Source organism: Fonsecaea pedrosoi, assembly GCF_000835455.1.
Source record: "Fonsecaea pedrosoi CBS 271.37 unplaced genomic scaffold supercont1.2, whole genome shotgun sequence".
Taxonomy (NCBI): Eukaryota; Fungi; Ascomycota; class Eurotiomycetes; order Chaetothyriales; family Herpotrichiellaceae; genus Fonsecaea; species Fonsecaea pedrosoi.
In genome coordinates, this window is record NW_013550614.1 from 3878404 (window position 1) to 3903600 (window position 25197).

At 53.5% G+C, this 25197-nt stretch overlaps 8 protein-coding genes across 8 annotated transcripts; 4 read left to right on the forward strand and 4 right to left on the reverse strand.

Moving 5' to 3' along the window:
- Positions 1 to 451: 451 nt before the first annotated feature.
- Z517_03372 (uncharacterized protein) lies at positions 452 to 2162 on the reverse strand (the record flags this gene model as incomplete). The annotated part of the gene is made up of 5 exons (XM_013432479.1): positions 452 to 977; positions 1041 to 1524; positions 1580 to 1697; positions 1759 to 1970; positions 2033 to 2162. 5 exons carry the CDS (start codon positions 2160 to 2162, stop codon positions 452 to 454), a joined length of 1470 nt encoding a protein of 489 aa, XP_013287933.1.
- Positions 2163 to 3965: 1803 nt separating this feature from the next.
- On the reverse strand, positions 3966 to 5845 carry Z517_03373 (uncharacterized protein; the record flags this gene model as incomplete). Its single annotated transcript, XM_013432480.1, has 2 exons — positions 3966 to 4978; positions 5032 to 5845. The coding sequence occupies 2 exons, from the start codon at positions 5843 to 5845 to the stop codon at positions 3966 to 3968; spliced, it is 1827 nt and encodes a 608-aa protein (XP_013287934.1).
- A 4405-nt stretch (positions 5846 to 10250) lies between these two features.
- Z517_03374 (uncharacterized protein) lies at positions 10251 to 12926 on the forward strand (the record flags this gene model as incomplete). Its single annotated transcript, XM_013432481.1, has 1 exon — positions 10251 to 12926. The coding sequence occupies one exon, from the start codon at positions 10251 to 10253 to the stop codon at positions 12924 to 12926; it is 2676 nt and encodes an 891-aa protein (XP_013287935.1).
- A 685-nt stretch (positions 12927 to 13611) lies between these two features.
- On the forward strand, positions 13612 to 14418 carry Z517_03375 (uncharacterized protein; the record flags this gene model as incomplete). Its single annotated transcript, XM_013432482.1, has 1 exon — positions 13612 to 14418. One exon carries the CDS (start codon positions 13612 to 13614, stop codon positions 14416 to 14418), a length of 807 nt encoding a protein of 268 aa, XP_013287936.1.
- A 573-nt stretch (positions 14419 to 14991) lies between these two features.
- Positions 14992 to 15948, reverse strand: Z517_03376 (uncharacterized protein; the record flags this gene model as incomplete). The annotated part of the gene is made up of 1 exon (XM_013432483.1): positions 14992 to 15948. One exon carries the CDS (start codon positions 15946 to 15948, stop codon positions 14992 to 14994), a length of 957 nt encoding a protein of 318 aa, XP_013287937.1.
- Positions 15949 to 16740: 792 nt separating this feature from the next.
- Z517_03377 (uncharacterized protein) lies at positions 16741 to 18105 on the reverse strand (the record flags this gene model as incomplete). Its single annotated transcript, XM_013432484.1, has 1 exon — positions 16741 to 18105. The coding sequence occupies one exon, from the start codon at positions 18103 to 18105 to the stop codon at positions 16741 to 16743; it is 1365 nt and encodes a 454-aa protein (XP_013287938.1).
- A 725-nt stretch (positions 18106 to 18830) lies between these two features.
- On the forward strand, positions 18831 to 20393 carry Z517_03378 (uncharacterized protein; the record flags this gene model as incomplete). Its single annotated transcript, XM_013432485.1, has 2 exons — positions 18831 to 19146; positions 19234 to 20393. The coding sequence occupies 2 exons, from the start codon at positions 18831 to 18833 to the stop codon at positions 20391 to 20393; spliced, it is 1476 nt and encodes a 491-aa protein (XP_013287939.1).
- Positions 20394 to 21776: 1383 nt separating this feature from the next.
- Positions 21777 to 25104, forward strand: Z517_03379 (uncharacterized protein; the record flags this gene model as incomplete). The annotated part of the gene is made up of 3 exons (XM_013432486.1): positions 21777 to 22654; positions 22720 to 23286; positions 23358 to 25104. The coding sequence occupies 3 exons, from the start codon at positions 21777 to 21779 to the stop codon at positions 25102 to 25104; spliced, it is 3192 nt and encodes a 1063-aa protein (XP_013287940.1).
- Positions 25105 to 25197: the final 93 nt, after the last annotated feature.

Genomic DNA, 25197 nt, shown 5'->3' on the forward strand with positions numbered 1-25197 from the left:
ATCATCTTTCTTCAAACCCAGATCTTTCCCAGATGGGAATTACTCTTACCCCCAAAGGGGACGGCGTCCCGGGCATCAGCCGATGCCGTAGGCGGTCTCGCTTAGGCAGATCGAGGTGGCCCATCAACTAGCTAGCCTCCAGCATGAATCGGAACGCGAACTGCACACCAGTAATTATTATTGTAAAGTAATCAACACACCAGTCGGTGAACACTAGACGTGTAAGTGGGCCCATCATTCATTCTTGGGATTACCATTAAATCTATTTTTGTTTCCTCGCTGCAGTCACGTATCATACTTTGTGTATCGTCTACCTTTTCACTTTCACCCAATACTTTGATCGTGTTGCTGCAATCTTCCCGAATCGAAACTCGCTGTTATCCTTTTCGTGAATCGTAAGATCAACCACATCCATCTCCGAGAGGTACCTGAGAGTTATCATCTGGTGTTTTCACAGCCACACCATTACCCCAGCGCCCACAGACGCCAATGCAAGCACCATACCTACCAGCCCAGCATCCTTGAACGAGGGAGGTCCGTAAACGGTTCTGCCAGCAGCACCTTGCGAGGTGGCCGCCGATGCCGTGCTGCTGGTCATCGACGATGGGGTGACTGTCGAGCTGTAAGTACTACCGGTCTGCGAAGTCGAAAATGCGAGCGACGTGGAAAGAGCAGAAACAGAGAGCGAAGTATAAGGAGAAGGGGTCCTGGCGGCAGAAGGGTCCACTGTAATGCTGCCCTTCGGCACGCCGTTTGGCATACCTGCTGAGACGGCACCGACTCCAACCGTGGGGAGAGGCGCGCTAGGGTCCACTGTCCATCCTCCTGCGGTCGAACTTGGGCAAGGTGGTGGCGTGGTCTTGACTGTCGCCGCATACTGGACTGATTTCACCCCTGTAGGGTTCAGGGTCTTCCATTGTTGTTGGAGGTTGCTGAAATCTGGTGATACAGGAGTCGGTACTCCTTGGCGGGTGAATCTGTAAACGCGGTCAGCTCGATCGGCCTCGGAAATCCGTGCGTTCGTAAGCCATCATATCTACCCTTGTATTATGGTTGACCCTTGGTTGACGTCTGGTCCCACCTGCGGACCATACGACACAAGTCCATAATTGTTCATCTCTTGAATCCATTCGTAGATGATGGCTCCAGACCAGGTGTCCACCATCTGCGGTCCAAAGATGGCAGCTTGATCGTTGAATGTGCGCGGCGGTACGGTATTGCAGCCATCCTCGGAGAAGAAAATAGGTACTGGGTAATCCTCGGCAAGTGCCTGCAGTCCAATGTATCCTGAAGTCTGAAAATCAGGTGTAGAGCCACACCACTCGTAGCTGTTCAATGCGTAGAAGTCGAGGCGCTCAGTCACGTTAGGGCGGCACACCAAGTAGTCCTGAAGCATAGGCCGAAGAACGGCAGTGTCAGTTGCCGAGTAGCCGATAGGAATCTTGCGGTAGCCTTTGGCATCTCGGTAACTCTTGAGGTCGGCAGCTGCGGAGAGAAGATAGGGCGCAGCGCCAGAATCGGCCACTGTTGGCTTATTAGTGGGTGCGTGAGCCTCAATCGAGACTGATGTGTCACATACAAACATTGAGCACCTCGTTGCCCACGAAAAACCCAGCGGTGTTGTCGTATTGTTGAAAGTTGTCCATAACAGCTCTATACGAAGCCGATTTGTTCGCGGTCCACGACGAGTCAGATTCCTGGGGCAGTGTCAGCTGCGCCGTCTCTAGCCGTGGTCTGGTTTATTGTTATCTGCCCTACATATCGAATGTATGTTTTGAAGCTGTCCATATCCACAAACAGGTAAATCCCAGCAGCGGCAAAAGCGTTCATACAACCGGCATGATCGGCCGAGGCGTCCACATGGTACACACGAATGGCGTTTGCGCCTAGCTGCTGCATGAGTGTGGCATCCAGTTGACATTGGGTGGTGTTGACGAGAGGGTCGTCTTCGACCAGCTGGTACGCAACACCTACGAGAAGCGCCTCAGTCAGCCAGGATCAACAACAGCCCTTCCGCCGACTTGACCCGTACCTTTGACGAAGAATTGGTCGCCATCGCTTGTGAAGAACTTTGAACCGACCACTGAGATGGTGGGAATTGCGTTGATCGTGGCACAGATGGCCGCCAGGACCACGAAAATCAAGGTCGATGGAGCACCCATGGTTTGTTGAGGTGAACGAGTCTGGGATTAAAAGAGGCAATTCGAAGAGCGATATTGATGTCAAAACACTTTGGTGATTCTGAGCAAGTCAGGACCTTTAGAGTTCGAGCGCACCAAAGGGTTGGGAGTTGTGGTAAGGTAGCAAGCTGTGCCAGAGGTCGGGTCTAAACCAACCACTAGCAGTGACAAATAATATGTGCAAAAGAAGAGAAGGATCTCGTCCCCAAGGCGATGTGATTTGAGTGACTCTGCGATCTGGAAGTGAAGGTTGGGTGATAAAGAGGGGCGAGCTGCAACAATAGCAGCAGGAGCGTGCGACCACAAAAAAAAAAGCGACGGGCAGTCACAATTCTCTTTTCACAGAGCAGGCGCGACAGTAGCCAGGAGAAAACGAGAGAGGAGGAAGCAGGTCATACAGCAACGACAAACATGGTGAGCGACGCCAGCAACGACAATGGCAGAGCTGGGCAGGGAGGCGCGAAAGGGGATGATAAAAAGTGGTGAAATCTCGACGACACGACCCGACGGAGAGCTTTTTCAACATGGTTCAATTTCAGCCGCAGGGCCAACATTTGCGCATCCGTTTGGCGATGATGGGAAGCGTACAACAGGATTGTAGAGTTCAAGGTCGCCTCCCGCTGCACGCTGCCCCCCGAACCTAGTCAATCGCAAGCCCAGGAAACAGGTAGTTGGGAAGACGCGAAATAGAATTCGGCCATAGCGTGTGCGGGAGACGTGGGAGACGGCCAAGTTTCATGCATTGTCCATCATTTTATCTCCATTTTTCAAGCCATGCTATCGAATCGATGACGCAGATTGGAAAGTCGTGGACGGAATTGGCCATCAACGATGGTTGCAAGATTGTCCGTTATCTGTTATCTACTCCGTACTTGGCTTTCTGCAGGTGGTCAAGCACCAAGATAGGGAACTGTGGCGGCACATCTGAAAAGGCCGTGGTCAATCCCTCTGGAGGATCCTGACCACCCCCGGATAAACTCTCCGGGCTTGCCCTCCTCTTGACTTGTCAGGCTTAAGTGGCTTATAAGGTACCTGGAAAGCTTGGTTGGCTGGTTGGTTGGGTTGTTGGCTGCGCGTCCTTGGCCCCTTGCACCACTCGCTGGTGAGTCCAAGCACTGGCACCTTCATTCAACGGCTCCTTTGGTTCATGCACTAATACCAAGTACTAACTCCAGACTTCTAAGATCCATGAACTGACTCGTACTACTCGCTAGGTAGGTGCCCTCTAGCCTTCTGCAGTAGGTTACATGGAACTCTAAGATGCCGCGACCGACAGTCCTGCTTTCTCGAAGCAAGCCATCGGGAACTACCCTAATCCTGGGCCGGTGTGATAAGATTTCTGAAACATGTACAATCTCGCTTGACTGCGCACGTCATCCTCATTATCGCGGGTGGTGGCGGTGCTAATTTGATAGAGAGTAGTGGAGGGTGGTTCTTGTACGAGAACTCGTGAACGTCGATGGTGAATACGAGGACTGAGAACAGCACATATGGATCAGTTAGTTATACGGATCACTGGTGCCAGTTGAGAAGTGCCTCTTTCATTCCCTTTTCTTTTTTGGTGTGCATCGACCTTATTTTCATTAGAATCGCACAATCCGTGGGGTATCTCATGGCTCATTCATTGTCCTGTGACCCCAAACCCGCGCGAAATCTCACTTTCAGCCCGCAACGCCTTGCTTTGATCAATTACATGTTTGCCATGCATGCTCTGAGAGAGATAGAGAGAGACCCAGCGACCAGCCTGCGCCACAGGTAATGCGGATTTCTGGCCGCGACAGAACGTTACACGACAGTCGTGCGTCGAACAACAAACACAGCTACCTCGACGCCCACATTTCCTGCTGTCTCCCGACTCTGGCGGATCCCATCAACCACTTCTCTTGCAAGCATGCCAGGTGTCACTTCAATCCGACCGCTTCTCGCTGGCATACGCCCGCCACTCTTATGATAATCCACTAAGTTCTGTCGTAGACGCGGCTGCTCTTGCTCAATGTACCACTCTTTCCACAGGGTGCGGTCGAGCACTACCTCAGCGGTTTCTGCGTGGATAATCTGGTATCGACTTGGGAGCCCTCGTGATGGTGCTCTCTGACTGAGAGCTTCGCACATGGCTAATAGCATGGTTTGCATCTCCTCAAAGCTCTTCATACTTGCGACCGCGTCCATTCGACCTAACTGAATCGCAATATCTGTGTAGAGGTTGTTGAGCAGGATAAATTGCCGCAGGAAAGGCTCGATAACCGGTCCGATATATCGACTCGCAAATGTTTGTCCGCCCAGCTTCGTCGGGTAGATCAGTAGTAGCGAGCCCTCATTCGAAGATAATTCCAATAGCCTGTCCGCCAAATAAGACCGCCTGCTCAACGTGAAAAAGTCCTCCACTTCCCGAGGCGTCGTAGGCGGAATATACCGTTCCAGAATCGAAATCTGTATACTACTAGGAGCCGCAATAATGTTCGATGGGCGTGGAGCCACAGCACTGAAAGTGGTCACATGGGAATGATACGCTGGAACAACGGCCGCATGCGTAAAGACAGTATGATCCTGGAAGTAATCGTCGCTCGGATAGTTCGTGTTTGGTGTTGCGGGAGGCGAGGCTGGAACTTCGTCCATGCTGATTGCTTGGAAATATGCGTGCGTGATGGTGATGTAGGGAGGGGATGTGAAGTGGTTCTGCACGTCTTCAACCACTCTGTCGTAGATGGGTCTCGTATGGGTTGACCTTGGCTGGGAAGGTAGAGCCTGGACGACCATTTGAATTTGTTGTTGACTGGTGAAATCCCCCGAAGAGGATACTGCACATAAATCAGTCAGTAAACACGTCAAGTTTCAAGTGAGAAGGGCATACCAAGATGCTGGCAAGCTCGTTCAAGCCAATTCAACCGGCTCGATTCGTCCCGCGACATGTTTGACGGTTCTGGCATTCGTATCTCTGACGGACGAGACGTGGAACTTGTGCGAGGCTGGCTTTGTCTCTGGCTCCCTGAATCGCTTTCGTAGCTTGATACCGTGCGGGCACCTCCACTAGAATCTGTCTGTGACGGTGTCTCCCATTTGAAAGAGTCGAGATCCTCTGGAGGTGTGAGGGGTGGTACAATCCCACACGGTCCGTTGAACGCTTGTCCAAGGACCTGGGACGGGTAGAACCACCCAGGCGTGGGTAATGGTTCTGAGATTTTGATAGGAGCGGCAGTAATGTCTAGCAGCCTTGAAGGATCTCTGATGACATCGTGACAGGATTCTGAGTGCTTTTCTTTCTCTGACCGCGCCATCAAAGGCCCCGCGGCGTCAGAACTTCTGGTTTTATAGATGCTTGCTGATTGAATCCTGCGACTGAAGTAGTCGTCATGGCCCACGCTGAAACCCTCCAGTGACCCTAACGACGACGACCTTCGCCGTGGCTTGGGTCGGGTAGTTCGTTGTTGACCCTGCCCAATATCATCGTCTGGTCTCTTCAATCCTTGTCCGTCCAGCATGGATCTTGAACCATTCCTCAGACCGTCTCTCGATTTTCCGAACACTTTTACAACTCCCTGCGTGGATTCATCGCACCGGTCTCCGCTTGACAGACATAGGGAGAGCTCTTGTATTCGCACAACTACCGGTTGCGGTTTGAAGACAGTGGCCACGCCATTATCCAGCGACAGAGGCTGGGAGGTCATTGGCAGGGGAGATATCGTAAGCCCATGAAGATCTGCTCGTGGCAAGAACGTGAAAGGCGAAGGCGATCGGAACAAAGGTGCGTTTGGGATTCTCCGGGGGAGAGTGCAAGCAGGAACTCTAACCTGGGTGCTGGGAAGAGGAATATGAATAATGAAGGACAAGAATTAAAAGTGAGTAACGACAAGGGGAACTGGCCACACTCTCTCACACGCAACCAAATGCTCTGGAAAACAGCCCTTTTGGACCAAACGGAAACCTGCTGGTGAACGAACAAAGAAGAACAGATGTCGAGGAAGCACTCGGCTGTGTCGGGCCACAAGACTCATGTACGACCAGATGTGAGGGTCTATTTTCTTTCTCAGATGGCCTTGAGCGGGCGAGGCGCGGTCAAGGAGACCCGGTTGGAGCACTTGCAGGTACAACACCGTAGCCTTCGCGCCATTTTTTTTCGAGCTCCAAAGTTACGTGGGCACTTCGAACAAGGCCCAACAACGAGCAAGAGAGGATTAGGCACAGGCATTTGGCTATGCAGAACATTGCAGTGGAGTTGCCAATCCCTGGGATTGGGGTGGTTGAGGATGACAGTTGGCGTGTTCTAGACCCTCGTGGATCGTACGAGCCACAATTCCACGACAGGGGCCTCGGCAGCAGAAGGGGAAACTCTATTGTTTTAGCCGTGGCCTCAAAATTCTTCTGTCCATCTGTCCAGCAAAGGGGGGGTGGGAGAAGAAGAGGGGGGTGGGACTTTGGCACTTAGCGATGCCAGTGGAGCATCTTGGGCCGTTGCGCATGAGGTGTTTTAGGGTTTTTTCTTCTTCTTCACCAGTACGAAGTAACATACGAAGTACTAGATACTGTTATGGATGTTTGGTACCTAGTAGTAGGCCGCTCGCAGGGGGGGAAACAGTTCCGTCTGGAGATCCATTAGGCACTTACCTAAAGCTCATAAACTTCGACTTATCACCTTCAAGCCCGTAAGCTTTGGGCGGCATTTGCTTCCTCTCGATGGTCCGTGCCCTGGAAATTCCCATCCAGACAATTATGCTCTTTTTTGCCCCAGTGCATCCCTCGGCCTTGCATAGCTGGCCTTCTGCCGTTATAAACCCAGAGCTTACGACTTCTAGGTACGAGAGCCTTCGTAACCGGTGTCTAGCCTTGAGAGAGAGATGCTATTATTAAGCACCAAGCTGGGGCAACCGGGCGCCAGAGGAATCCTGTGGCGGTAGACCAGACCGTAATTCATCCGGCTTCTCTCAGATGAACTGCCCGATTTGCCGAACGAAGCTCTGGGCTCGGCGCTGGTGGCGCCAGGAATACGGTGATTCTGGTGATATCAGGCTGGACTTATACGAAGTCTTGGACGAACTTTGCATATCGCTGCATTGCACATGGTCCCTGTGACATTCTGCGAGGGACATTCTGCCGCAGTAGTCTCCGTGCCATATAGACCGCTGTTTGCACTGACACGTTAGCTGGGTTGTGCCTAAGCCCTATAGTCGAATCAGAAGAATTGCGAAGAAAATTCTTCGCGCCTGACTGTTCTCTGGTTGTCGATCAGGGGGGCCCAATCTCCCCCAAGTTTGCCAAAGCCCGCAGACTTGGCAATGATCTGTCATGGAAAGCCTTCTACTCGGGCACTCCTCCTTGCTTGCACGGGCGGTGAAGGCCATGTGGAAGGAATGTGTACCTCGTACCTCGTAGGGTTCCTGCAGGCAACAGCAGGGACACCCAAAAGTCTCTCGAGGATTTGGGGTGTGGGCGCTTCATCAGCATGCGTCTTCCGCGTCTGTGCAAGCAAGGTCTTTGGGTCAAGACGAATCATCAGCGCTGCTGTCCGTGCAGAAAGCACGGCTGTCACATTGATTCGAGCACCGGGCAGAGCCGGACCTCAGAACTTCTGGGAGCACCCGTTTTCCGTCTCGCCATGGATGCCGTGCATGAGGAAAGTATGTGGCCAGGATTTGATTATCTCGTTGTCGCAAACCTCAGTCTGTACCTGAGCAGCGGCCACTGAATGGTCCGTGCAGCTCAGGGCGACCATCATGTGCCATGCTTGGTGGTTGGGTTAGATTTGATCACGTCCGCGGGTTTATGGATGGCAAGCACATTGCTGCGGCATGAACACAGCTGCCGCATATTTTGAAAACCACGAAGCCCTCCAAACTTGGTTCCTCAAGATCCTTTTGTGCACCCTATGGATAATTGTGCCAAGCTTCGAGGTTGAAGAAGCTGGGTGCACCCATACCTCAGGCACGTATTTGTTGGAACAAAGTTGAGGGGGGCATCCCTTAAATTGTCATCCTGTCATCCCTCTAGGAGGAAGTATATGTGGGGTGTTTTCAGGCCTGCAAGGATACATTTTGCGAGACTTGAACATCTTCAGACTCCAGGTGGCACCATGGCACCATTTTGAGTTCTCCTTGGTCGGGATGATTAGGCGGGTGGCGCTCCCACTGCTGAACTGGAAGAAACAAGCACCAGGGATACTTAAATTTGCCCAGAGTCGAAACAATGATAACTGGAGACGGGTCAGCGATACTCGGCAAACTATATAGAGGTGAGCAAAGTAACAACTGGCGGTAAGCAATATCTGAGACGGTAAACGGTGATGAGGAGTTGTCTCAACCATCCCCATACTTTTCCCCTGTCACACCCCAGCCGGATGACTGTGCGTATTGTGATACTGACCCGGACAAGATGTCTGTGATGGCTGGCCGCTTTCACTCATCTCGCAGTTCGGATGACGGTGATGATTCCCTTGGCTCTTTACTCGTAGATCATTTCCTGCTGGTATTGGTCCGAATGTTTGCTATGCTGTTTCAGGTTATGCGGGGTGTTTGTTCCTTGAGGCGATCCCTGTACGGAGGAGAGGGACGGAGGGCCTTATAGCATATTGCCAAACTCTGTACCGGGAAGAAAGTTTGGAAGTCAGCCCAGAAACGTGTCGGGCCGTTAAGGGTCTTATAGGAGGGAAAGGACTCGGTGGTGTTTGATTCAGAGGACAGGAGGGACTGTCACTCCATCGTCCCACTCTCTTTCTGAGGATCTAAGGAGAAGTACCGAGTAATGGCACTCGTAGCTCCACAACATGGGAAGGCGGAAGTCGCCTCGATCACTAGTATGAGGCAGAGGTCTTGTCGAGTATTGGAACGAGTACTCAGTAAGAGTAGTGATGCGGTGGTGCTGTTATCAAGGGAGCCGAAGTTGCTTCTGTCAAAAGGATGCAGAGACCCACGCGACTCGGGACCCTGAGACTTTTGTCATTTCTTTTATTTGTAACTAAACTGATAATAGGCTTAAATCCATTCTCATGCCTGATAAGGCTGGCAAGCAACCAGTCAAATGCGCCCTGGGCACCTTTTCCACAGGAGCCATGCATCCTCGATCCTCGATCCTGCATCCGATCGTCTGCTCTCCCTCTATCCCTCCCCTGTTCATATCACCCGCTACCGAGGCAGCCGCCGCCGCCGCAATCCGTCCAGTCCGAGCAAACGACATGATCTCTCCTGGATAAGCCTTGGACCTCGTCACAGCACTGTCCACCTGTCACCAACACTCGACCCCCAGATAGACTTTGGAATCATTGCGATTCGGTCTGGCACACCGTTCACTTCAGGCCACCTTCTGTCGCTCCTCCATCATCACTCCGTCAGCGGCGTATGAGGAGAGGTGTCTCAGAATGAAAAAAGGAGGAGGTGAGAAAACTCAAAATCTACTTTCTACACATACACTGGAGGGAGATGCCATCCTTTCCGAGAGCCGGCAAGGATCAACTGATCAAAAGAGACGGGCTTCTCATTGCTTTTGCCCCTGTTCAAGCCGAGATAAGGGGGTGTGTGTGTGTCTGTGGTGTCTCTGTGTTGCTGTTTGTCCCCTCCCCGTCTTACTCCCCCTCATGTTATCAGCGACCTGCTAACTGTGTATCTACTAGTAGGTATTTCTCCCTTTGACTCCCGTACCTACTGGAGTAGTAGGTTAAAACCCCCCACTCGACATCCTACCTACTCCTGTACCCTTGCTCATGCCTTTATCTTCTTTGCTCTCTGGCGCCGCCACTGGCCATGCGAGACCGTTCGAACTCCACACCCCGTTCAAGCGATCTGACGTTCCCAATTTGAGCCAAATAAGACATATGGATTCCCCGTCCCTCGATCTATATCTGCCTCTTCCCCGGTTTCATCTCCTGTAGAGTAAGCACTGCAGCTACTTTCTGTTCCTGACAGCCCTGCTGGGTTTCTGCTAACCATGACTGTTGCCCACTTTCCACGTGTTTGCCGACAAGCCCCTGTCTTCGAAGCCGGATGCTCTCCGATAAGACTATGGCTTTCTTACTAGTCACCGACTCAAAACCTCGCGTTGGCCTTCTTCCTGTCATCCTGCTCACGAGGACAAAGCGTCTGAATCATGTCGCTGTGGACGGATGAGCGTGTGGACGAAACCGTCACCTCCGCATATGTCCATTCGCACCTCCGCGCAGATGAACAGGAATATCTTCAGCGGCCTCTGTATTTCGGAGGCGATCTGACCGATGATACCTACTTGGACTGGATCTTGACTAGGGCCAAACGCTTCTTCCTCATACTGGTAGCCACCGGTGTGCCCGATCAAATCTTTGGCATCATCGACGATTCGTATGACGACGAAGATCTACCCATCATCGAGCAAGCCGTTCCCGATCTTCGGCTCTCCTATGAGCCGGATAGGTCCTTGGATAAACGTTTCTACAAGAACCAGTTCCGCTTCCTTACACGAGTTGTTGGAGAGGGGGAGCACATCCGTTATGCCGATGAAGAGGCAGTCCCAGTCGTCCCTGTCAGCTTGAAATCGGTGGTTCTCTCATTTAGTCATGAAGGCACCGATCGAGTGCGGTTACCGTCAGACAATCAGAGGGTCTTTGTACGGCGCCGCATCCTCCTCGAGGGACCGCTCGGCGAGGAGGACATTCTGAATGAAATCGCTGCGAGCAGAAGGCTGTGTCACGAACACATCGTGTCTGTCTATGGCTCCTATCTCTATCAAGGGGTGTTCAATGTCATCTCCACCCCAGCAGCCGAATGGACCCTCAAGACATTTCTCACCGATACGCCTAAAAGCTTTGGTGCTCTCCCGAAGCCTGAGCGACGACGTATTTTGATCAATTGGCCACACTGCATTGCCAGTGCGTTAGCATGGCTGCACGAGAACGGCGAATTCCACGGAGGTATCCGCCCCTCCAATATTCAAATTGACAACTCCTTCTCCATCTCCTTGGGGTTGCTGGACGGAGACGGATTGCTTCGTCACAGACCTCGCCATGACGACATCGAAGCATATCAATACGGTCCGCCCGAGCGATGGAAGCGAGCGGTCACAATTCAAAGCACTGGCTCCGCTGCCCTCTCGCTTCCATCTGGAGGACGATCTGGCCGGAAGGCGGGTGGAAATTCTTCAAGACAGAACCATTCAGACGGCAAGAATTCTGCGAGAAGCAGGTCAGCTTCGTCGGGAGCAACTTATACATTTCAACCCACTTCAAAAGGAGGCTATGCAAGGCTTCGATTGAGCGCAGCGATCGGTCCTGATGCACCGCCTCAGTCTGCTGGTCGCGGTAGGGACTTGGGGTCTCCAACGGACACCAGATCCGTGGTAACCCAAGATACAGCACGGCCTACCTATGATCCGATCGTCCCAGGGAGGGCACCCTCGATTCTGTCTTCTACTAGTTCGAATGGCCGGAAGGCTCCTTCGCTTAACAGCCCTATTTTCGTCTCGGCCCCAGAAGGCCGAAGCGCTGTCGTTCAGACCTGGCAGTCGGTCGAGCACGACATGTACGCCTCGGATGTGTTTTCACTTGCGGCTGTGATAATGGACATCTTGAATCTTCTCTGCAAACGCAGCTATAGCTCGTTCTCGCGGGCTCGGTCTGCCAAAAATCGGATGGCTGGCCGTGGCGGAGGCCTGGCTGATGCGAGCTTCCACGCCAACCTTGGCCAGGTCTTCCTCTGGGCCCAAGGCCTCCAAAACGAAGCTGAAAAGAAAGCCAAAAAGAATGACGGTCAGGTATATCATGCCGTCGGCCCTATCGTGCAGCTCATTCTCCAGTGTCTCGAGCGAGATCCACTCGCACGTCTGACTAGCGCTCAGCTCGAGCAGAAACTAGGTGACCTTATTCGTCGCTTTGCCAGTGTCGACAGACTCCATTGCGCCGCTCAACAGAGAGCAGAGAGCAGTGCAGGATCTAGGAATACGCCAATCCGGGAAAAGAAATCTTCAGAAAAATCTATTGAGGGACGATCTAATGACTACAGTCCAGGGAGGACCCTTCGTCAAGGATCTCGAGATCCACGACCCACAACAAGAGAGGAAAGGCAGACTCAAGAGCAAACCATGCTTCTCGATGTTCCAATAATTCACTCGCCCCTCAGTCATACCCCTCCAAGCACAACCCCGACCCCCGGCACGACTTCCGTCAGTTCACTCTTGTCCTTCAATTTTGATGGCGTCTCCGACACGGTAGTGGCAGATAGTCCGCGCTCCCGCGATCATTCTCTACACCGAAATGCTCGACGCGCAGAGGTAGCTATCCCTGCCAATCGGGTACCTTGGAGCAATGAGTTGGACACACCCCGGCAGAAGCACTGGAATAACTGGCACAATAACGACAGTCAAGTGGACCCGAGACTGTCGTTCGGTGAGTCGATCGAGACGGGCGCATTCACCTACTTAAACTACAGCACGAGCGCCTCCTCAGATGAGGGGGTAAAGTACTTTCCTCGGCCTCCTGCTCCACCCTCCAAGCCGCCCCCGAATCGAGAGCTGCCTCCAGTGCCAGCCGTACCGAGAGAGTCTCGTTCTGTCAAACCAAAGCACCGTTCGACCGCTGTGAAGCCATCCAGTCAGGACATTGCTATGTTAAGTCATCTGTCATCTGCTGCTACTGGCGGACGTCCACTTCGTGTCGACAGTCTGCCGAAGACAATAGACTATGACGAGGATGTTTTCCACGACAAGCTCCATCACATGAGGCACCCGCACAACACGAAGGCCCTTTCACACAGTCGGTCAAGACAAGATCTATATTCCGGCAGAAGAGGTGTATAGTGTATCTCGTGGTTGAAGCTACGCTGCTGAAGGAAGGCCCAATGTGCACAACAGGGGGCAGGTCCTCTTTGCGAATTACCAACGTCAAATCTTATGATTACTATAGGCGTTGCTCCAAATGCTACGGGCCATCATTTGAATGACTGTCCGCAAGTTTATGCAACACTTTCGGATTCGCCATATTATAGCTTGGCATCTGCGCAATCTGTTCAACTGTACTATCAATGTGGGAAGCACAATCATCCTCTGCTGGGGGCGCGATTCTCGAGTTATCCTTCGACGCCCAGGCTCTGGCTCGACAGATTGGATAGATCTCCATGGATGGGAAATAGAGAAAGGCTTTCGGGTTATCTATGCAGGATTGGGTATGCCTCCTGTATCAATATTCAAATACAGTCTATCATGAAGTATATATGTGTATAATATGTACTTGGTACTCTTTTTGGTTTATGGCACGTGATTGTTTGCTGAGCTGTGGTCATTTGTGTCACCGTAGCAACTTCTACGGTGCACCATTTTTGCCTCGTCTGGTCCTTATCGGTCACGCTTCTTCTGTACCTCGTCCCAACACCAGCATAGCATGATATGCCGGAGCCAGCATCTTCACAGCTCAAGCATCTCCGGTGCGACCACGATGTAACAGCTGGATGCCCATGCCACTTCTTGTAGTCAGCATTTCAGCGCCATGTCCGAGTCAGCAGTAGCCGAGACCACATATTTCCACACCCTCAATGCGCGGCCATACTTCTTTCCCCTGGAAACTCGCGACGAGCGGCTCGCAGATGTAATCTCACAATTGGTGAAGCTGCCCGCTGAAATACGATGGGAAGTCTTTGCACACGCTTTCAATGGCAACCGGGTCGCCGTGACCGCCAAGTCGGGCTGCTACTGCTTCTCGGACGCGACGGGGCCTTATCGCGCAGACCACCAGTGGCTGCTGAGGTCCGCGCCGCCGGGCCAAGTGCGACGTGAGGCTCAGCATGTCTTCATCCAGATGGCCATGTGGGAACTCCATTGCCAGCAAGCGCTGCACTCGTTCGTGAACAGGATGAACGCCCTGCACAGTCTGAGCCACGTGCGCCACGTGCGACTGAATGTCTTTGAACTCGAGGCGACGTGGGAACTCAAGCTGGACAAATTCCCCAATCTACAGACGGCGACGTTCGCGCCGAACCCCAAGGGCTGGACGATCACCATTCCCGAGCAGGCGGGCTCGGACCAGCTCTCGGACGCGAATGTCATATTGCACGTGTGGCAGGTGCTGGAGTCCAGGGATGGATACGGCCCGGTGATGGAGGCGTTTAACCAGAAGACCCGCCGACGCGCCTATAGCATGTTCTTCGTCTTCCCTATCCGGTTCCATTTGCCAGAAACATCGCGGGATGGATCTCCCCGATGGCAATTGAGTGTCTGGAGAGCGAACCTGGACACCGGGACGATCGAACGCAACTGGCGAGAGGTTCATCTTGTCCAGGAAGCGACGCTGGATTGAGGTCTGTGCTTTGCTGGTACAGTCTGTCTTTTGGAGTCGGCGAATGATATGATACGATCTTACCCATTTTGGGATCAACTTGTGTGACTGTGTGCTGGACTTGTGTGTGAAAAGGACATTGGGCACAAACCGATGTGCGTTGGATGAATCTATTGACCCCTGAGCAGTCGTCGATCTCGCATAGGAGCATCACCCGAAGATCTTTTGAAAGATTCTTCAATCTTTTCCCATCGGGTCACCCACGCACGCGCCTCACGACCCTATACGATTATGCCGTGCGTACCTGGTGCCTGGTACTGCTTCATACCAACGTTATCAACGTGACAGGGGCGCTGATCTACCGAGAAGTTAGCATGTATATACTGTGTGTGGCCTATCGAGCTGTGTATGTGCAGCGAAGCTAGATAACCAGCGCCCATTGTGTCTGTATCTGTGTCTGCAACGTGACTTGTCCAGCTACCTACCTATATGGGTATCCAAACCAATACTTACTAGGTAGGTATCTAGGTAGTATATGAGAGAACCCCTTGTCATTCACACACATCACACGATTCTCTGACAGGATGGACTTCTTCAATCCCCACAAACTCGCCCCATGGTATACTCCCAGATCTTGTGCACGACACCACCACCTGTGTCACGTCTCAACCTCTTCAACTCTTCGCTCCCGCCGCCCTCGACGACGCTCGAGTCTCCGTTGACGAGGTACACGCCGGAGCCCAACACTCCGTCACTGCCCTGCTGGATCAGCGTGCCCCTTGCGCGCTCGGGGTCCCGGACGCGGCGGAATCGACCGTTCGTCGCGGCGAAGAGGACTCTCTCGCCCCCCTCAGCCTCGTCGACGCTCGTGTGAACACCCCCGAAGACAACGCCCGGGTTGACGTGCAGGAAGACGATCTTGTCGTTCTCGACCTGTGCGGCGAGATATTCGAAGAAGAGCGTCGTCATGGTCGCCGCGGCGGCTGTGGTGGAAGGCTCTGTTGTCCGTGGTGTGCCGAGATCGTCCACGTCGACCCGCCCTTCTCGTCCGCCGGCGAGGACGCTGACGACACGAGGAGACGCCGCTAGGCGCAGGAGCGGGAGCAGTGTGACCAGGATACGCATCCGCGCGCAGTACTCGGCGCAAATGGTGCGGTCGATGCCTTCTTCCGTGAGGGAGATGTCCGCTGACGGTGACGGTGACGGCGACGTCGAAGACATGATCAACAGATCCAGCCTGGGCGGGTTCAAAGCGACCATCTCCCGCGCAGCATCCTGCGCACACGACACCAGATTCGAGCCCTCGTCGGGGGTGACAACGATCGGGACAATGTTCGCAGACGCGTTGAGGCTCTGTACCGAAGTCTTGAGGGCGTCGAGGCGCGCAGTTTCTCCGACGAGGTAGATGGTCGGCGCCGACGTGTGGCGCAGCACCGCGTGCAGCGTCGCCAGCCCGATTCCCTCGGTGCACCCGACCAGGGCGCAGACGGGGCCGCTGCCGGGACTGAGCAGCGAAGTGTTGTTAAGGAGGATGTCGCTCGTGGAGACCATCTTTATATGAGCAGGGCCTGAACACCACTATAGAATGCAGCTCGTATAGTTTCTAGTTCGAGACACTCCCCGATACAGAAAGACAAGACAAAGCCAGAGGGGAGAGACACGAGGAAGAAATTATCGCCATGTAAAAGGCAGGATGGAAAGTCACTCCGCAGGACCAAGAGGTCTACAGGATAATGAAATTGTCTATACCCTATACCCTATACCCTATACCCTATCATACCCAGTCCATAAATACGTACACGATCGATGGCCCAATCAATCTTGGAGAGATGAGGGAATCAATCATTTGCGCGAGCGACAACTACGTACCGCAAACCGTTCCAGACGCCGCGTGTGGCATTGACGTACGAGCCAGCACTAACGTCGTTGATTACCTATACATTCAGATGTGCGGACTCTAATCAAGGTTGTCATGTGTGAGAGAGCGCGAAGGGGAAAGGATCCGAGTCGGAGCCACGGCTCCGAAAGGCGGGGTTTGTCTGTGTCTTGCATGTGCGCCTTGTAGATGCATGTTTGTCGTCAGCATGGGCGTGTGGTGGAACCACGGAATCTATTCAGTCGACCTGTTGTGGATGGGCTTTGCCTTCTGCTGACCTTCCCGAGACGCCTGTCGAAATTATATAGCGGGCACAAGACCAGGTAGGCCAACACGCCACGATGCAGCTTCCACGCGACAATGGAGGCAACACGGTAAAGCACTTCAAACAGAGCCTACCTGGACTGGGCAGCACCTTTTGGCGCCTTTACACGACGAAATCATTGACAATCTTCACGATCCATCAATCAGGATACCTTGATCGAGACAGCAGCTGTGTCGTCGATGCGGCCGAAAAACACCCCAGGGATATATGTCTCCGCATCTCCGATGCAGCGCGCAAGGCCTGGAGCACCGCAACTCCACCGGACCCCAGTTGCGACCAAGACGGTGGTTTCCTCCTCCACGGGGATTGTGTCGGCGGGAAAAAAGAAGCCGTGCGTAGTGGTCACGCACTCCGGACTGCCTTGGAAACCCATGGTCCGAAGGGCAGCGTAGGCTGATTCTTGGAGGGATCCGTGAGACCTAGTAGAACCGAGTTTGCTCGAGGCAAGCCATTGTTGCACAAATTTCTTTCCGTCCTCGTTGATTGGCGAGATCTCGAGCGGAAGCATCAGGTCCAGATACAACGAACCGGACTCCTCGTGAGCCGGTTGGCCTTCGCCGTAACAATGCCAGGGGAGAATAGACGGGAGATCTCCTGGCACTGGACGCCAGCGTTTAGATGGCGTCGAGTCACGCTTCGCGACCGAGTAGATGAACGAGTAGTCACCCTTCCTCTCACAAAGGGACATGAATGCCTCGGGAGGATCCAAGGTTGCGGAAGAGCTGGCACGCGCGGTGCTGATGGCGCCGATCATGGCGTAGAAATGGTCCTCGTCACGGTGTTGGGTGCGACGATCCATGTTCGACATGACCTGCAAAGCAGGCCGTTCTAGGTACCCAGCAATCATGTGCTCAGCAATCAGATCCTCAAACGCATCGAGACGTGGGTATCTCTCCCTCCTATCGCTGGCCACAGAGATCGAGTCATCGAGGTGAGTGAGGGTGTAACCAAGGCAATTCAGGAAATGACTGCCTGGGACGATGACCCCGCGGGACTCCTCGCAGGTGATGGAAAGAACCTTGCTGTTCGCCGCCTCCTGGTACGTCCATGCCCTCGATACCCATTTCTCCTTCTCCAAAACGTCGAGATAGACCGGGTCGACGCGGTCCGAAGTGCTCATCTGTTCGAGGACAGGGCGGGCGGCCGTGGAAAGGACGACAATGACTTCATCTGCCCGGGAGTAGATAAATCCCATGCTCTCCAAGGTGTGAATCCTCTCCGGCGCGTCGACAGGCACACAGAATGCATCGATCCAAAATCGAGTGCAGGATGGGCGGTGCTGGAATACGGCACTCAATGCTGGGATTGTGCGGTCGGAAATTTGGTAGTCGCGGTGAAATGGACTGCGCTCTCTTTCCGCACCCCATGTGTAGGAGACGCAGGCGAATCGTATGTCTTCAGCATCAGGAGCGTCCAAGTCATGAGCAGCCAATTTCCAATAATGCCCTTCAATCTGGACGGAGTCTTGTCCGCACTCGGGATCTTGGGTGACAAGGTACAGCAGCATGGGAGCGGTTTGCGGTGCCCTCACAGCAGAGAACGTCAAATTTCTAGGGGTTTCTTGTTCGAGGTATGAGGATGAAGCATCGTAACTCGTCGAGCTGGCTTGTCGTTCGTGGGGTAGAGTGAGTCGAGTACAGAGATCAGTTGAAGCCAATCAAGGAAGTGAGTGAGTAGTGAAGGAGGCTGATGAGCTTCATCAGCCTCATTGGCCCCGCCGCAAGGATCAGCCAAGGCGTGGCACAGTTCCACCCACGGATTCCTATACTGGTAATCGGTATAATATTAACTAATATCTCGTATACGTCCAAGTTTGGCGCCGATTTCGTCATCCTCTCTACAAGTCCCGCATACCATCTGGAGCGAAGCGGTGATATCGGCCGGACACCGAAACTTCTTGTACATGTAACCGGGGCATATCCTGGCACCCTGGCAATGCGACACCGGCTATTAGACTCGGCACAGACAGACCGTCTTTTACCCATCGCACAATCCCCCCTCTTGGTGGCGTCGAAGTCAATCTGGACCTCAGTGAGGAGCAATTGGTGATCTGCCTCGGCGTGGAGAATGCTCGTTGCGCCCTTTGCCGGCTAAGACGGCACCAACCTCCAAAAACAGGATAGCACCAGCACCATCTGGCGGACAACTACGACTTCAAATCTGCTCTTTACACCTTCAAAAAGAAAGTGTTGTGTCTGTGGTGTGTCAATATGTATTGTCTTGAAGCAAAGCATGTCAATCGACCTCGAAGACACTGGGACATTCACTCTACGCGTCGAACACGATCCGCATGAGAAAGACGTTGCCAAAGACGACGGCGACCCGGAAGCCCTCGCAACGTTTGACAGTCCATTCGATCTCCCAGTATGGCGCAAATGGGTCATAACCACTCTTTTGGCGTTGATGACCACGGCCGTCACGTTTGCCAGCTCGGTGTGGTCTTCAGCCATCGCCGTCACATCCAAGGAATTTCATGTCAGTGAAACAGTGTCCCTCTTGGGCGTGTCGCTTTATGTCTTGGGATTTGCCGTGGGTCCTATTGTTTGGGGTATGTTCTCGTCTCCATGTCCATTGAGGATCCTGCCATCGATATCCCTTTCGAGTTGTGCTGACCTGAGGGCTGTGGTGGTTCAAGGACCCTTGTCAGAATTCAAAGGACGTCGATTGCCACTCTTCTCAGCCTTCTTCGTGTGGACACTCCTTCAAATACCGGTCGGAGTGGTCAACAACCTCCCTGCACTGCTAGTATGTCGCTTGTTAGCCGGCTGCTTCGGAGCCTCGCCACAGGTCCTGGTTGGTGCAACCTACGCGGACTTTTGGGAACCCGCGGAGCGTGGTGTCGCAACCGCAGTCTACTCGGTGGCTGTCTACGTAGGTCCTACTCTGGGGCCTATATTTGGCGCCCTTCTCACCGAAAGCAGTCTTGGTTGGCACTGGACAGGCTGGGTTTCTCTCATTCTCGGCGTCGTCGTGGGAGTCCCTGCATTCCTCTTCGTCCCTGAGACATACGGGCCAACTCTCCAACAAAGAGCAAACAAGAAACTCAAACTGGCACAGGACTCGTCAACACTGAGTAGACAGATCAGCAAGCCAGCTCCAGCCTTTTCCGAGTTCGTCCAAAAGTACATGTTCAAGCCGGCAATCATGTTCTGCGTCGAGCCGATGCTCATGGTCATGGCGTTGTACATTGCCATCGTCTATGGGATTCTCTATCTGACCTTCTTCGCTTTTCCCTACAGCTTCGTCCAGGGTCGAGGTTGGGATTCTCGTACCGGGTCCCTCCCGTTTTTGAGCATTCTGACGAGTGTGGTGGTATGCTCGCTTGGAGTGGCGGTGTATTCGAAACGATACTATCGTCCCAGGCTGCTGGCTCGTGGCTCGGTTCTGCCCGAGGACCGCTTACCGTTGGTCATGCTCGGTAGCCTGATTCTCCCAGTCGGCCTTTTCTTCTTCGCCTGGACTTCGTCACGCCACATCTCCCCCGTGCCACAAATCATCGCAGGGTTTTTCATTGGGAGTGGCATCATGCTCATTTTCACCAACGCCGTGGCATATCTCGTGGACATCTACCTCCAGTCCGCCGCCAGTGCGATGGCGGCAAGCACGATTGTGAGGAGCTTGGTTGCCGCTGGCTTCCCTTTGGCGGCACCACGCATGTATAAATCTTTGGGTACGCCATGGGCGACGAGCGTCCTCGGCTTTCTGTGCGTGCTGGCGATCCCGGCTCCATTCCTCTTCTACAGATACGGGCGGAAGCTGCGGCAGATGTCGCGGTTTGCTCCGATGCCAGAATAGCATCCTTTACGACAATGCTGTCTCGATCAATTTAGCTGGTCGTGGTGTTTTGGTTGGTGCATAAGCGATAGCGGGGACCTGTTCCATTGGCAGACTCAAAAAGCCACTGCATCGGGTTTGTTCGATATGAATCTATTTAGATCAATCGTGTATCTAGCATAGGCCTCTGAAAACCCACTGATTGAGATATTCAAATCTTCAAACCATCCCTGTTTGTACATTGTAGACAGGCGTGACGGGGTGAGATAAAATGGGGGCGCGGGGGGGCAGTGGCTGCGGGGTGCCGTGAAGTGGATTGAACACGTCGCATGCCAACACAGCTCACTGACTTGACAGGACCTTCTCTATCCCACATCGCTCTGCGTTTTATCAGTGGCTTGGTCAGAGTCTCTGGCCTTCATGTTCAAACATCAATGTCCTGTTCGAGATTGTGACATGCAAACCCCATCCGCACAAATTTGTCTCTGTCCGACATCCCCTTGCACATTTGCAGCTCGAGCGATGTTTGCTACCCATCTGTCGTCTCACCAATGCCCAATCCCCCAGGGATCACCCACTCGCCTCACAAACTGGTGCGAAGCCAAGACCTTCGGAGCGAACCGAGTCGACAGCCGAAGCTGCTTAACGCGAACAAGATCATGGATCCAATGCTCGCCTTCCTCAGAGACGAATCAGGCCTTGTGGGGACAAGGATTACGGTACTTGAATCCTGTGGCCGGAGACGGGAAGAGCTAGAGGGAATACACATGAAATGTCTGCGAGGACTCAATCAATCAATATCCGCTTGCGCTTCGATTGTTGGACAGAGTGCGGCGCAACCGAAAACAGAACCTTCACAGTCGATCACTCAGTCAATACTGACCGCTGGTTGAGCTCCAAACGCTCCGTTGCGACTTGATCGTGCGATCTGCCTCTGAATAACTGTTTGGGTGGCTGCCTGTGTGACCGCCAGCTGCCACTCAAAGGACCCTGCTGGTCCACCGAGCTGAAAAGTGTTCTGGGCTAGCGATGTTTGTCCAGCTTCTCATAGGGCAATATTGACATCAAACCATCACACCAGCAGGAAACCGGCATGCAGCTGTCCCGTCACTGGATACTATTCCTCATGAGTACGCCCAGATTGTCGTGGACAACCTCAACCCTCACCGGATTCGGTCAGTCTAGACACGTCTGAGAAATATGTTCTTCCACTCATCTGCTCTTGCGCATGTCCTCCTCCAGCTGCAAATGCAGAACATTCCGCCATGGCTGTTCCCCTCTGCCCGGGCGTATTTATGCAGCACCTCCCCGCTCTCCCACCTTTGCAACTCAGGTCGTCCAGGCCGTCTTATTCCTCGTCAGAAGGTTGAAAGCTGAGGCGTCCCTGTGACAACTCTGTCCGATATGGAACAATTGCACAAATTACAAGCAACCATTTTTCAGAATGCTCCGACCGCTCCAGATGGCCGGTCCGATGCTGAGGCTGCAGCAACGCCCTCGGTGAAGCAGACGTCGCTACTCCATGATTTGACTCACCTTGGACGAGACAACGCGGCGACTTTGGTTCAGGCCTTCAACACATTGGTATCAGGAGAACCGCTTAATGACAAGGAGCTGTTACTCGAACATGGCGTGCACATGCTTCAGTCTCTCCCTGCCAACAGCGGACTAGGTGCCAATGCTGCTGGTCGGTTCATCAAAATGCTGTGGGATGACTTGCCTCACCCACCAGGAACCACAGCTGGTCCTACGACAAGATACAGGAGGCACGACGGAGGTAACAATAATCTCTGGGACCCTGAATTGGGAAAGGCAGGGTCCCCTTACAGTCGAAGCGTGCCGCCCGTGAAACCAAAGGGCCCCAATTTGCCGGACGTGGAACTGGTCTTTGAATATCTGCTTAGGCGGAAAGAAGGAGAGTTCCGCAAGCACCCATCCGGCCTGAACAGATTGTTCTTCTCCTTTGCCACAGTCGTCATTCATGAGTGCTTCCAAACTTCAAGGGACAATAAATGGGTCAACGAGACGTCCAGCTATGTCGACCTGAGCACGCTCTACGGAAACACGAGCAAGGAGCAGAAGCGAGTGCGGACGTACAAGAATGGACTCATCTACCCAGATTCGATCGCTTCGGAGAGGATCATGCTGATGCCACCGGGCGTCATTGCTGTTCTGATGATGTTTTCTAGAAACCACAATCACATCGCCGAAACGCTCTTGTCCATCAATGAGCAAGGAAGTTATGGTCAATGGGATAGCCTGACAGAAGAAAAACAAAAAGCGTGAGAGAGTTTACCCGCCGTCATAGCAACGTTGGTGGCTCGTATATCTGACTGACGCCTCACAGACAAGACGAAGATATCTTCCAGCTAAGCAGAAACATCAACGTCGGCTTCTTCGCCTCTGTTGTGCTGAGAGACTATGTTGCCGCCATTTTGAATACGCCACGGGCTAATTCCGAATGGTCTCTCAACTTGGGTGAGGAGATCAAGTCTGCACAGGGACGAGTAGAGAGAGGCTCGGGTAATGTCGTCTCAGTGGAGTTTGCAGTTCTCTACCACTGGCACGCCGCACTCAGCGCCGCCGACGCGAAATGGATGGATGATGTGATTAGTCGGAATCTTTCCCAGATCAAGTCTGTGGACGAAATGACGCCGCGGCTCTTCTGGCAGATGACAGAGAAGATCACAACGGACTTGATGTCGAAGCCTGCCAGCGAATGGACATTTGGAGGTTTAAAGCGTGGCCCTGATGGAAGCTTCGACGACGCCGATCTTGGCCGCCTCATCAAAGACTGCATCGAGGAGCCTGCTCACGCATTTGGAGCTAATGGTACACCAGCAAGCCTGAAGGTGGTAGATCTCATGGGCCAGCTTCAGGCCAGAGAGATATTCAACACCTGCACATTGAATGAGTGAGTCCCATCATATCAACATTGAGATTATGTGATGTGACCACTGCAGATATGCTGACAGGTATCGCTAGATTCCGGAAATACCTCAACTTGACGGCGTACAAGAGTTTCTCGGAGTGGAATGATGACCCGGAAATTTCTCGAGCCGCCGAGCTCCTGTACGGCCACATCGACAATCTCGAACTATATCCGGGTCTGCAGGCCGAGTGTACCAAGCCACCAATGCCTGGCAGTGGTGTCTGTCCAGGTCAAACCACTGGACGTGGCATCCTTGATGATGCCGTGGCCCTTGTGCGAGGCGACCGTTTCCTCACCTATGACTTCAATAGCAACACCCTCACCAATTGGGGCGTGTCCAAACTTGCCGATCTCCCCGGAGGCGCATACGGAGGTATACTGTCCAAGCTCATCTTCAACGGCCTCCCTGGGGAGTTTACCGGCACATCAACCTATGCTTTGCTGCCGTTCTACACGCCTGAGGCTGTCAAGGGCATCCTCGAAGGCAACAAAGTGCTGGCCAAGTATGACCTTGCGAGACCTCGACCAAATGCGATGAAGCTAGTAGGTATACACACTCAAGAAGGTGTCAAGAAGGCCTTTGAAGATCGAGAAACATTCCACGTCATGTATCAAGCCGCGATCCGCAACTGCACCGACGGCCACGAATTCATGATCGGCTGGGACGACCAGAAACGCCACGACCCACGTTCTGTCATCCTCCACAAGGCCTTTTTCGAAGAGAATTTTGAGGCGAATCTTACAAAATACTTTCGAGAGACGGTCAGAAGCCTGATCCACAAGAGCACGCTCAAGTATCCGGATCATCGACGGTCGATTGACATTGTCCGAGACGTCTGCAACGTCACGCCGATCATGTGGCTCGCCCGCCGTTTCGCGATTCCGATCAAGGACGCCGCCCATCCACGCGGCCTGGTCACCATTCCGGAGCTGTTCGACATCTACCTCGTCCTCTTCATGTACCAGAGCTTCAATATCTTGCCGGTGAATGAGTGGAAGCTGAGGGAGACGGCCGAGACGGTTGCGCCGATCCTCCGACAAATCTTTACGGCTCATCTCCGGACCCAGCGGGGTGTCACGGAGTACATTGTGGACTGGCTCGCCAAGGGCTCCGCGTATGAAGTTGGGCCGGATGCGGACCGGTTCTACCACGCCATGAACAAGACAGGATTGGACATTGGCGACATCGTGGGTGACTGCATCGGCATGGGTGCCCCTGTCGCGGGTAACATCACGCAACAAGCATCCCTGCTGATCGATCTCTACCTCCGCGACGAATACGCGCAATACAAAAAGCGCATCGTGGAGCTCGCGCAAAAGGACGACGAAGCCTCGGACAAGGAACTGCTGGGGTTCGTGTTCGAGGGCATGCGCCACGCCGGCGTCGTGCCCGGTCTGCCCCGCGTGGCCTCTCGGGATGTGACATTTGACGACGGCGCCCGCGGCCCCGTTGACATCAAGGCCGGTCAATACGTGCTCATCGCCACGTCCTCGGCGGCCATGGACCCAGTGGCTTTCCCCAACCCGGAGAAGATCGATCCGCACCGCCCAATGTCATCCTACACGCTTCTCGGGCACGGCATGCACTACTGCTTCGGCGCCAGACTGGTCGGCCCCGCCCTGGTCGCCACGCTCAAGGAGGTGTTCCGGCTGAAGAACCTGCGCCGCGCCGCCGGTCGACTGGGCCGCTTCAGCGTCATCGAGCACGACATCGCGGGCGTCAAGGCCAAGATCTATCTCGACGGCAATGCCAAGGAGTCGCCCATCCCGACCACGCTGCATCTCTTGTACGATGAGTGATTTGAAACTCGAGATGCTGGGATGGGGTACTTTTCCCGCCCCCCTCGGCCATTCACCACTTGGGGAAATAATGACGGTCAGGACGGTTTTGCT